Source organism: Martes martes, assembly GCF_963455335.1.
Source record: "Martes martes genome assembly, chromosome: 7".
NCBI classification, from domain to species: Eukaryota; Metazoa; Chordata; class Mammalia; order Carnivora; family Mustelidae; genus Martes; species Martes martes.
Genome location: NC_137894.1, coordinates 104,097,869 through 104,111,314, shown reverse-complemented (window position 1 = coordinate 104,111,314; position 13,446 = coordinate 104,097,869). Strand labels below are relative to the sequence as shown.

Below are 13,446 nucleotides of genomic sequence, written 5' to 3'. Positions count from 1 at the left end.
TATTACACAGATACAAAACTGTTATGTTGAAGAGTAATTAATCTACTTTTTCAGTACACAAGATTACATGGGCCATTGGCCTAACTAAGTATGAAATTTTGTATGCTTTCATGTTAACAACTTTTGCAAATTTTAATATAATAAATAATTCTTGAGTACCTACTACAGTAAATTACTGAGCTCGATATTGCATGGGTATACAAAGTATAAATGATAATAGCTACCTAACTAGATGACAAACACTTTATATGTGTTATTTTTTAATTTAAAATAAAGATAAGGAGACTGAGGCTTAGAAAAAGGCTATGTGCTCAAGGTCACAGCTAGAATCCTAAGAGCTAAGATTTGTATCCAGGCGTGAATCAGTAAATAAAGGAAACATGACTACAAAGACTATATGCTCCATACAGTATACTTATGCTAAGACAATATTGTTCCCATTCTCATTCTAAGTAAAGTACAAGAGTTATTAATTGGGCACCTGATGAATATCTTCAGCAGCTCCTGATAACTTAACATTATTTTCTTGTGCTATCAGAAGTGTTGTGGGAAGTGCAGGATTAGAATTTGGCTGCAACTCCAATTCTCCCAAACTCATTGGACCATGACTAGCACACAAATCTTCATAACCACCACCTGTTATCAAAGATATAAACAAAAAGTAAAAATTGTTTAATTTATCTTAGAAAAGGAACAATTAATTGGCTAAAATTACCAATATTTCTCACTGCTGAATAAGAAGTAGCAGTGTATCTCGTCTGATCTCGGAAGCTAAGCAAGGTCGGTCCTGGTTAGTACTTGGATGGAAGAAGTAGCAGTGTACTTTAACCAAAATAATTTGGTATCAAGTCTTCATTGCAATCAAAACCAAAGCTTGTAGAGAATGCACAAAGTACCTAGGTGCAGACAAGTCTATGGACTATTCTAAGGTTCCAATCAACAAGTCGCTAATGCAGTCTACACCCAACCCCACTCTTTCACATCAACTCTTAACATTCCAGCTTACCTTTTCTATCAGTAAGAGTCAGTAGAATACTTTCTCTAATATGCAGTGTGAAAACAAGGGGAAATTTCCTAGCTAAAAAATGTTAGTATTGCTTAGCTCTGTTCTATAGACATTTTTCTTCAAATGATCAAGTTCTTTTCCTCATCCAAATGGCATCTCAATCAAATCAATATAAAGAAGGAAATAGGAGCAGAGCTACCAATGTATCTAATAATATCATGGTATCTTATACTCCAAGCACTTTCACATACATTATCATTTAATCTGAATATTACAATCATTCTGTTAGATAGGCAGGTGAGATAGTTTTATCCCTATCATTTACTGACAAAGCTAAGGCTCAGGGAAGTTAATGGACTACCCAGAGGAATTAAAATCCTCATTTTCCAGCTCCCATTGTTCTTTATTTTACATTCCTGCTCAAATATCTCCAAGAAAATTCTGTTTTTCCTAATTAATGCCACCTTTCAAATATTTAGCACAATATAGTATATCTCATTGTAGTCAACAGAAATAGATCTATATCTGAAGCATCATACATAAAATTCTTTCAAATGAAATAATATCTTAAAGACATCATAAATATTTTCCATTCAAAGTCAGTGTATTTAAAAAAAAAGTCAGTGTAGTGGGTGCTTGGATGGCTCATTTGGTTAAGCATCCACCTTTTGATTTCGACTCAGGTCGTAATCTCAGGGTTGGGAGATGGAGCCCCTGGTTGGGCTCCATATGGAGCCTGCTTAAGATTCTCTCTCTGACCCTCCTCCCACCTCTCCCTCTCTGAAAAGGGAAAAAAAAAAAGTAAGTGTATTGACAATTTCTTAGGTACAGCAAATAAATTACCCTCCGATCTTTTATATTAATCTCTATTTTTAGGTGAGTTTTACATAAAGCAAAATATACACCTTGAGTTTTAATTTTTACCTTTCCAGATTCAATCTGTACAAAACAATTTCTCAAAATTATTACCTATTCTATTGTCATTTAATTATCTAGCATATGATATGATTAACTTAATAATGATAACAATACCCATCACTCAGAAAAACTATTGTTCCAAGCCTTGTATATTGGCTTTTTTATATTCTGATATGTCTTATTCTATTCATATGTCACTTTTCCAAGATTTTCCTAAGGCGGGCAAATGAATTAAGATAAAAGAATTAGCACAAATAATGTTAAAAGAGAAGATACTAAAAACTGTGCTAATAATATGGTTATATAGCTAGAAAAACAAGAGACTCTAGTGAGGAAAAAGAACTATTAAAATTGAGAAGAGAATTTGGTAATATGACTGAATACTAAATAAATATATAAAAATCATTGGTTTTTCTCTATATTATACCAGTATCCACCTAAAAACAGAAAAATAATCCTTTACTATAGTGACCAAAACTTTAAAATAATTAAAAATAAGATTATTAAGAAAAGCATAGAATCCTTATGATGAAAATTATTACATCTTATTGACAAGAACAGAACAAGATATGAATATGATATGATATATCATAAAAATATTAATTCTTCCAATATTAATACATAACTTAGTAAAATTCCAATTAGGGTGTTTTGTTTTGTTTTAGATTTTATTTATTTATTTGACAGACCGAGACCACAAGTAGGCAGAGAGGCAGGCAGAGAGAGAGGGGGAAGCAGGCTCCCCACCGGGCAGAGAACCCGAAGCGGGGCTCGATCCCAGAACTCTGGGATCACAACCTGAGCCGAAAGCAGAGGCTTTACCCCACTGAGCCACCCAGGCACCCTTAGGGTGATTTTTAACAGAAAAAAAAGTTTTACACTTTATATGGAACAAATTCCTGAGACCTGCCAACAAAAGTATGAAAAAATTTTTGAAGGGGAAACTTGCCCTATCAGATAACACAATGTGACATAAAGATACAATAGTCTAATGTTTTAGACCATAAAGAATTCAGATTACTTATAATAAAGAATCCAGAAAAATATTCCCATCTCTATGAGAATAATATACAAACTGGTTGATATTTTAATTCAGTAGAAAGGAAAACAGCTTATATATTAGTTGATGCTGACCCAACTAGCTATTTATGTGGAAGAAAATAATATTGGACTTCTACCTTACATCATTTGAAAAAGTCAATTCCAGATAGACTTAAATATAAATACACTAAATAATGAAAAGCTCACAAGAAAATCTACAAGACTACAGGTATAAACTTATGTTAGGAGAAACCTAATCAAGCCATAAAAACACATAAAGTATAGAAGATAGAAATAACTATATAAAAAATTCTGTTATGTATATGGCAAAGAAAGACCATGAATAATGATAATGAATTCAGTATAAATTTGGAAAAAGATTTGCAATACAGGTGATAGAAAACATCTAAAATATAGAAATAGTTATTGCACGGTTTTAAGAAAAATTCAGACCCTAACAGATGGAGAAAGAACTTAAGTAGGTAATTGACAATTGAAATAGTTATTACATGGTTTTAAGAAAAATTTAGACCCTAACAAATGGGGAAAGAACTTAAGTAGGTAATTGACAAAAGAGCAAATCCAAATGGCCAACAAACATGTGAAGACAGAAACGCATAGACAATCAGAGACTTGTAATTTCCATTGGATTTATTGTGTAAAAACAAATGCAGGGAAGTGGGCATGATATGATCTCAACTTGTAAAATAACAGCACACACACATATCATATATATCTACCATGTATACTATACATGTGAGTGTGTCTATGGACAAAAACAGAAAGATTACATGCCAGAATCTTAACGTGAGTAAGCTGGGGTAAGCCGAAATATGGGAGAGGAGAAAATGTGAGGATGAGGAATGGATGGAAGGCACTCTAAAAAAATAGTCTATAATTTAATATATGATATAATCACATTTTGTTTTATGTAAAATTATATGTGGTTAATGTATGGTATAAAGAAAACATTCATTAAAAAGACACAAAGTAAATTCTGATAAAAGACCTAAATGTAAAAATCCAGAAGGTATATAATCAACTATCTCCCCAAAGAGTTTAAAGCATGTAATAGCTTTCAATTCATAGAAGACCCTATCATTGAACATATATTTACTGACTATGCCCTAGGTGCTACAGACTCTGTTAGATGACAGGGATAGGCCAGTGAACAAGATAAGGTCTTGTTAGATTACAAATTAGATTACAGATCAGTGTGACAAAAGCAAAATTAGGCAGGCAACGTTAGAGGACTATACAGAGAGCATGTATGACAGGTATATAACCCAGTAATAAAGGGCCAGGAAGGAATTCCCTGATAGCTATCATAACAATGCTAAATTTGCTCAACACCACAAATGGTGTCACTTCTAAGAAGCATGCTCATTGAGTGTGGGTGTCTTGTCTGTATAATGTAACTTAGCTCTTTGTAACTATTATACCATTCACATCAAATTTATCTTAACTTGAAATCCCTAATTTTACTCTTCTAGAATCTTACTGCAATAAAAAAGCAACCTTAGACACTTAAGACTTTCAGAGAAGACTAAGTCCACCCAAAACTGCCAATGCCAGCAGCAGCTTTGGGTTTGTCAAATCTAATACATTTTTTCCATTTGTATGAAACCCAAAGGTGCCTCAAATTCAACATGCTTAAAGGCCCATTCATCCTTATTTCCTCCTAATTCTATCCCTTCTCCATAGTCCCTCTCTCTCAACTCAGTGAATGGAAATTCCATCCATCCAACCATATGGATAGGTTTTCCTTTCTTTTGCTTTTCTCATATTCAAACTAAGTCTTGTCCATTCTCCTCCTTGTCTTTCAAATCTCCCTTTTTATATTTTCTCACTCTTGAACAATGTTTCACCAGCTTTACCATAATAGCTGTCCAACCAGGCTCCTTGCCTCTAGCCTTAATCCTTTCCAATCTTTTCATCACACTGTACCTCAGATGATCATGCTAAATAAAAGACAAAGATCATCATATCAGTCATTTACTTATAATCCTTAATGGATCTGTGAATATCATAAAACATTCAGAATTGATAGAAATTCAAGACTGAATTTTTCATGGGCATAAATATAAAACAAGATGGGCATTATTTTCCATTTGGTTCACAAATGGATCCCTATCATCTCAAGAGTAAATCCAAAAACTATTTCATATATTATTCAGGATTTTCTAGGACCTAGTTTGGGCTCACTACTCCAATCTCATTGTATCCTAAGCTCTAATTCATTGATAAGGTACTTATATTTCCCCGATAAAGTCTTGCTATTTTCTTTTCTTTTTCATTGTCTCACTGCATATTTGGCCCACAAGGTCTTTCATTTACTACACAGCAAATATCTGTTCATCTTCAAGAATCCATTTCATGTAAGCCTCCTCTCATGTACAAAGTCTTTTCTGATTCCCCTCTCCAGATACAAGTGACCTGTACCCCATTCTATACGAACTTCAAAAGAACTACAATTCATTGCATGTTTATGTCCTCTTATCTATTACTTCTACTAGAGAAAAAAATTCATTATGGATAGGATCTAATGAGGTTTTATATTCCTAGCCCCCAGAATATGGTTAGAGTATAGTAAGCACTCAAAAAATATTTTCTGAATGAATAAGTAAATGAATGAACTGGATGCTTATTGTACTCCACCATTAAGATTCAATTTCATATCAACTTGTGGGAAACCTTCTCTGAGGCTTCATGTATGGGTAGAGTCCTCCCCTGCAGTCCCACAGCAATGTGTATTGTACTAATCACACAGTTCTTTCTTGTATTTCTCCTACAGTAGTTTGTAAACTTCATTGAGAGTAGATGCCTATCATCTCTGTATCTCAAGTGCCTAACACCATAGTAATATAATATAGTTCCGGATACATAGTAGTATCCAATAGAAGTTTTCTGAATAAATGAGAGTTATAATTGGTAGTGTATTCCAGAGTCCTCACAATTCACTCAAAAAATACCAGTTTACATATTAGGGTTCTTAAGGCAACTCTTCAAAACTAATTTTGTATCTTTTTGTTACTCAACCCAAACTGAGGGCCTCAGGATTAGGAAGAGTGGTAGGGAAATATAGGTTGCAAATAGGATACTTTCTGAAAATGAACAGAAGTGGAGATATGCAAGGTAAGAACTCATGAGCCTCGACAGGTAAAGTTATTTAAGAAACAATATAGGGACGCTGGGTGGCTCAGTCGGTTAAACGTCCAACTCTTGATTTTGGCTCAAGTCCTGATGTCAGGGTTGTGGGATCAATGCCGGCATCAGGCTCTGTGCTGGCATGGAGCCTGCTTAATTACATTCTCTCTCTCTCTCTGCCCCCTCCACCTCTCTTTCTCTAATTAAAAATATATATGTACATATATAAGGCATGAGATTAGCCACCAGCAGAAATAATGATACATGGTATTCATTCTTCTATAGTAACCACTATGTGCCAAAACACTTAAAACAAGAGGAACAAGTTAGTTCTCTACAGGCATAGTCCTTCTAGGCAGCTGTGGATAGTCTATTTCTATTGAATCCCTTTAAGAAGGTATTTTTACATACTCTAGTCATTATTAAAGAGAACACCACTTACCATGTGGTAAGCACTGTGCTGACTACTTTATATGCATTGTCATTTACTATTCCTAATAACCATAAAGGGTGGACACTATTTGTGGTAACCAGCCTCCAAGATGGTGTCCTGAATCCTGTCTCCTGGGGTTCATACCTTTCAGTCATCCCCTACTATATCTTATTCCAGGATTGCTCTGTGTTATTGATAAAATGTGGAAGGAACGATGACATGTCACTTCTGAGATTAGGTTATGAAAGACTTTGTGGTTTCCATCTTGATTGCTTAGTTTCTTTCAGATCATCTTTGTGGGAGGCCAGCTGCTAGGTCATGAGCAGTGGAACTGGGGCCTCCTGCCAGCAGCCATGTGACTGAGCTTGGAAAAAAGATCCTCCAACCTTAGTGGAAGCCTTCGGATGACATCAGCCTCAGAAAACAACTTGACGGCAACTTCATGGGAGATCCTGAAAATTACCTAGCTAAGCTGCTACCAGATTCATGACTTTCAGAACTGTGTGAGAATATAAATGTTTCTGTCTTTGGCTGCTAAATTGTGGGGTAATTTGTTAAATAGCAATAGACAACTAATACACTAATATCCCCACTTGATAGATGAAGAGACTTGGGCTCAAAAATACATATTTTTAATTTTACTTTTTTTATTATTTGGAAACTTCTAAGGCAGACATTCTTCCTAATACTAACTTTATTTTATTTATTTTTTTTCAAGATTTTATTTATTTATTTCACAGACAGAGATCACAAGTAGGCAGAGAGGCAGGCAGAGAGAGAGGGAGAAGCAGGCTCCCTGTCAAGCAGAGAGCCCGATGCTGGGCTCAATCCCAGGACCCTGGGATCATGACCTGAGCCAAAGACAGAGGCTTTAACCCACTGAGCCACCCAGGCGCCCCCCAATGCTAACTTTAAAAGAGAGCCTCAGTTAACAAATGGAACACACAACCCATAAACAAAATGAATGAGTAGGGTTTTTTTTTTAGTGAAATAAGAACTGTAGTTTCAACATCTAAACCACTATCGAAAATATTTTTAATCTGCAAAATGCACAATTGCAACAGCTTTCAACTACAGCTAATTCACAGTGCAGTATAACTGAAACACACTGGGGGGCCCCATAATAAATTCTGAACATTTTCTTATTTGGTTTTTGTAAATTAAGCAGATGAATTCTATCCCCAAGCATATAGGAAGCAGACAAATGAATTAACTCAAAAGGTCATTGACAGATTGCTTCATAAAACGTTGCTGTTTTGAAAAGAATTGTGATCCATTCATTTACTTCATTATAGATATCTAAGACAAATCACACTGTAATTTACCAATATATTCTGCTTATATCAATCTAACAGAAATACAGTCCCAACAAAATTACTGGGCTCAAAGATAGTAAGTTACTTGCCTCAAAGTACACAGAGCTGGAACTCAAACTGATATCTGAAACTCCAAAAGCCCAAATTCTTAGCCACACTGTGCTAAATTGCCTCATCTATATGCTCGATCTTATATTATGACACATAACTTACTGTTTTTCCCTATTAAACAAATACCTGTAGTGTACCTACTACTATAAGTCCATTGTATGGTAGATAATATGCTAGGTGCTAACCAGAGGAATAAGCAGGGACTAACTAGGATATATCCTCATGTATTTTATTCTATAATAATGTAACAAGTACCTAGTTTTTCTGAAGTACCTAGCAGCTCTCAAGTGATCTGTGAGAGCCACCTAGTGTCAATTCTGTTTAACTGCAATTTGCAGATAGCGAGATACAAATACAAGCTAAGGAGAGGGGGAAGAGGAGCAAACCAAGAAACACACTCATAACACACTCATAACTACAAAGAACTGATGGCTGCCAAAGGGAAGGTGGGGAGGGTGGTGATGAAACAGGTGATGGGGATTAAGGAGTGTGCTTTTTTTTTTTTTAATTTTATTAACATATAATGTATTATTAGCCCCCGGGGTACAGGTAAGGAGTGCACTTGTGATGAGCACCCCTGATATATGGAAGTACTGAATCACTATATTGTGCACCTGAAACTAATATCTCATTGTATGTTAACTAACTGGATTTAAATAAAAACTTCAAAAAGTCACATTTTATGCCATTTTAAATACTACTAATTTAATCCCAAAATCAACAGTTGCAGTGATTTTGTGATCATTCACAGACATGGGTAGACTAAAAAAACTTGCATCACCCATTTACTAGCTGAGGCTGAACCAAGGTTCAACTCTTATACTATAAACAAGGGCCCCTTTTGCTGTCTATCTACTGTCTGTTCACATCTTTGTGCTTTTTGTTGGTGATCTGTGGTTTCAAGTACCCCACTCAGACTGCTGAAGTGCCATCCGGTGTCTTAAGTGCACAAAGCTCTGACAGGCCTTAGAGAGAAAATAAATGGATTCCAGAAGCTTTGATTCAGGCCTGAGCTACAGCGTTGTGGACCCTGAGCTCAATGTCAATGCACCAATAATATATATTATAATAAATTTCTTTAAAAAGAAACACATATTAACACAGTTACACAGTTGACAAAGATGTTATGATCAGAGGCTTGCAGGAATCTAGGCCATATTTTCCCCGAGGAGCAATGGGTCAGTATTTACTAATTCAGTGTTTCTGATGACTCCACAGGTAGCACAGATAATGAGAATCAACCGTATATGCTAGTGATCAGTATTCTCTCTTCTATTCTTTTTTTTTTTTAAGATTATTTATTTATTTATTTATTTATCTGATAGAGATCACAAGTAGGCAGAGAGGCAGGCAGAGAGAGAGAGGGAAGAAGCCTCCCTGCTGAGCAGAGAGCCCAATGCAGGGCTTGATCCCGGGGCCCTGGGATCATGACCTGAGCCGAAGGCAGAGGCTTTAACCCACTGAGCCACCCAGGCGCCCCTCTCTCTTCTATTCATATTTCCAAAGTGTTATAGCAGAAAGTCTGGCTAATGAGGTTCTAAACTAGTCATGAATGCACTGAGCACTGTGTCAGAAATCCATACAGCATAAAGAATGAATTTCTAGAGGATTATCTAATTTAACCTTGTCCTAAACAAGATCTGTTCTGTCACAGTTTGGTGTTCTAAATTATATTTTTTCTAATATATAGTAAAATAAAATAAATAAACAGATAAAATATATCACTATTAAAAAATTTTAAGTATATGTATGCCTATTACCAAAATTATCCCATGCACCAACCAGTGGCTCATGTACTAACACTGATACCTGAATAACACCTGGGAAAATATATAGATCACAAAAAAAAGTCATTACTGAACTTTTCAATAATGAAGACCCTTTTTAATAAAGAAATTTTGCCCCTACCTGAAAATAGCAATTTTCTTAATTCAGATTAGGATCACTATCACAATTATAACACAAAACAGAATATAGCATTCAGCCTGGAAACAGTACAAAGGAAGTGTGATGGGATTCAAGTACATTCTAATAAGTGCTGCATCAAGAAACAATATTTTGGTGTATACCTGCAACTGTGTCAAATTGCTGAGATAATGGCTGAGGAGCACATTTTTTATCCAAAAACTCTGCATTAGTGGCAGGTGACTGCATAGAGACAGACTGTCCCAGTAAGATGTTCTCTGCTGCTGCTGTCAGCCTGGGCCTTTGTCCTTCACTAAGTTCACCTGCACTGTTTTCCAAGTCCTATAAAAGGTAGCAACAATTGTTAAAAACACTATGTTAAAATCAAGTCAAAAGAGCAAAAATTTGTCAAATACCATGAACCAAAGTACTTGACCACTTGAAAGGTATTTTAGGAAGTGCTTATTATCACACACACACACACACACACGCACACACACTACTGAAAGACAGGCTTAAAAAGTTCGCTGAATCAGGCATCTAGCAATAGGCTTTGTTGCCAATATCTCATTTTTTATGAAGTTAAATAAGCATTATCCTGCTTTTCAAACTCCAAATTAGATAGCAAAACACCTAAGAAAAATTTTATGATTTAAACTAAATAATGGCACACATTGCATATTGTTCATACAGCTTCAAATTAAAATAATAGAAAACTTATTTTTCATTCTTCATTAACAAAAACTGCCTGAACTTGTTAGGGTGAATCTTACAGTTCAGTGACATAAACATTACCCTTATCCAAATAATTACATTTTTTATAAGTACCTAAGTTGAAGAAGACTACTTTCAACATATTAATAAAGTTCTTCCCCCTCAGAAAGTACACAAGTACAAATACATTTCTTTATCAAATATATAAAATAAATGTAGGGTGCCTGGGTGGCTCAGTTGTTAAGTGTCTGCCTTCAACTCAGGTCATGATCCCAGGGTCTGGGATCAAGTCCTGCATGGGGCTCCCTGCTCAGTGGGAAGCCTGCTTCTCCTTCTCCCACTCCCCCTGCTTGTGTTCCCTCTCGCGCTATGTCTCTCTCTGTCAAATAAATACAATCTTTAAAATATATACACATATATATAAAAAATAAATTTTACAACTAAAAAAATTAATACTTCTATTTTCTTTCTATATTAAAAATTATGTATGTGATCACTACCACATTTTGTGACTTAGAAATATTCTATGAGTTTACTTATTAAGAACCGAATAAAAATTCCATTATCTGAAAGCTCTCATGTTTCTCATTGAAACAGGATTTAATTTCAACCAAGTGTTTTTCTAGAATATATGAAGAAATCACTGCTGAAACATCTTCGATGTTAACTATAAAATTAACTATGGCTCTGTTAACTATAAAGTAAAATCTAACTTCTTAGCTCAACATTCAAGATTTTCTATAATTTTCCCAAATTCTTGTGTATTTCTATCTCCTCTAAGGCCCTACTGTGACTTTTGTTTAGGAACATCAATTACCTCAACAACCTCTAAATAGAAAAGGATTGTTTTGCAATTAATATAAAACCTTTGGAGACTCTTTGGCAAAATTTAGAACGATGGCAGATACACTTTCCCTAGAAATTAATTAGGAATATTTCAGAGTGCCTCTCTTACTCTGCCACTACCATATAAAATGTTGGGCAATAAACAGTACCTTCTCTATTATGAATCAGTTTTCTAGGGTGCTTGTAATTGCTGAGCTATTTAACACCTTAATACTCTAGGACTCTACTGAAGCATTAGCTTGCCTACTCACAAAATGCTCTCATACTCATAAGTATCATTGATCTTGGCAACAACCCAGACTGCAGACACTGGTGCCCCAGACTAAGAGTAACATCAGGGAGCACAAAAGCCCATCTAGAATGAAAAGGTGCAGCTGAAACCGGATCAGGATTCATTCCTTCCCCTCTTTCCCTCCAAACACCAGGACAGGATTATAAAACCTCCAAATTCCTTCCTAAGTATCATACCTTGTGACCTCCTTGCCCAGAATATCTTAGCAGCCTCTACAGTGCCCAAGCCTTTCCATGGCTTAAACGGTTCTTTGTGATCATCTGGTTCAACCAACTTCTCCAGACTCTTCTCTTTATCCAAAGTGCTTGTCACACTGAGTTATTCAACACTTTCTAAATATTTTGATCCATTATTAACTAGAGAGTAATTGTTAAGCCCTTTTCTCCCTATAGGACTGTGAGCTTCCTAAGGGTAGGGTCCTATCTCCTTCATCTTTATACATTTTTCAAGACTGTGTCTGGCGCATAGTAGATATTCAGTAAATGGCTGAAGAAAGAAAGAATGAATGATCCTCACAAATCATTTAAATGGGCTTCGGTTTTTTCAACTGTAGAACAGGAGGGCTGGAGCAAATGGCCTAAACTCTAGAGCTCTGATTTCAGGTTAAAGTTACTATAAAGTTGACCCCTGAATAAGTTGAAGAATTAGCAAGCTTTCACACTCTAAGTAGGAATATTTTTGTTATTTTTCCTGTATTTAGACCAAACCAAAAGAAAACAAAAATTATTAAGGTTAATAAGTACCTCTGAATGATAGACTGCTTGCTGTGAAACCAAGGAGTCCTGGTTTTGTTTAGCAAGAATTGAAAGAATTGCGTCTGCATGAATTTTTTTATGGGGCATCCTAATCACTTGTCCTTCGCTGGGAGGATCATCTTCCTGAATGAAATATAAAGACAGTTAATATAACAAAAAATCCTATGAAACACTTGCATTTTTCTTGATTTATGATTAATGAAATGTAGCAGCCATCATGAAAATGGTCATATTAGCACTTTATGGAAAGAGGTGGATTCTATTTTCATCTAGTTCTCATTTTCATTTGACCATACTAACAAGTCTTTAGTATGCCTCAAGTAGAAAAAACAATATAAAATAATTTGGTTACACTTCAACTGGACATTTAGTATAATATACATGCAAATTGGACCCTTGCTCCGAAGTGACTGAGTTATCATGATTCATAAATGTTTTATGTAGGGCCATCAAGTTTTTGGCTTACACATTTATGTGTATATTTATGCAGCACCCAAAGCAACACCACGGTGTGGTGATGGGGACAGAGCACTGGAGGGATACTGAAACCTGGACCACAGGCAAAAACGAAAAACTGCAGAAATATGTTAAGGCACCTATAGACCTCTGATTGTCCCTTTGCCTGTGAGCTGACCTTTGGTACTTGGCTAGGGAGCAGGTACTGCAGCCCTCCCTGGAGGAGCCAAACTAGGCTTCCTGGTACCTCAAATAAGACCTGTCCCAAATGGGGCGCCTGGGTGGCTCAGTGGGTTAAAGCCTCTGCCTTCAGCTCAGGTCATGATCTCAGGGTCCTGGGATCGAGCCCCATGATCTCAGGGTCCTGGGATCGAGCCCCGCATTGGGCTCTCTGCTCAGCAGGGAGCCTGCTTCCTCCTCTCTCTCTGCCTGCCTTTCTGTCTACTTGTAATCTCTGTCTGTCAAATAAATAAATAAATAAATAAATCTTAAAAAAAAAAAAAAGA

General features: G+C 35.8%; 1 protein-coding gene across 1 annotated transcript in view; it reads right to left on the bottom strand.

Moving 5' to 3' along the window:
- Positions 1-13,446, bottom strand: part of KIAA0586 — a 132,700-nt gene that overhangs the window by 56,461 nt on the left and 62,793 nt on the right. Inside the window, exons 28-30 of the mRNA XM_080807340.1 lie at positions 12,473-12,607; positions 10,042-10,219; positions 482-636 (exon numbers count right to left, since the gene is read on the bottom strand). Of these exons, the coding sequence (XP_080663466.1) occupies positions 482-636; positions 10,042-10,219; positions 12,473-12,607 (468 nt within the window). The remainder of the gene's footprint in view (positions 1-481; positions 637-10,041; positions 10,220-12,472; positions 12,608-13,446) is intronic.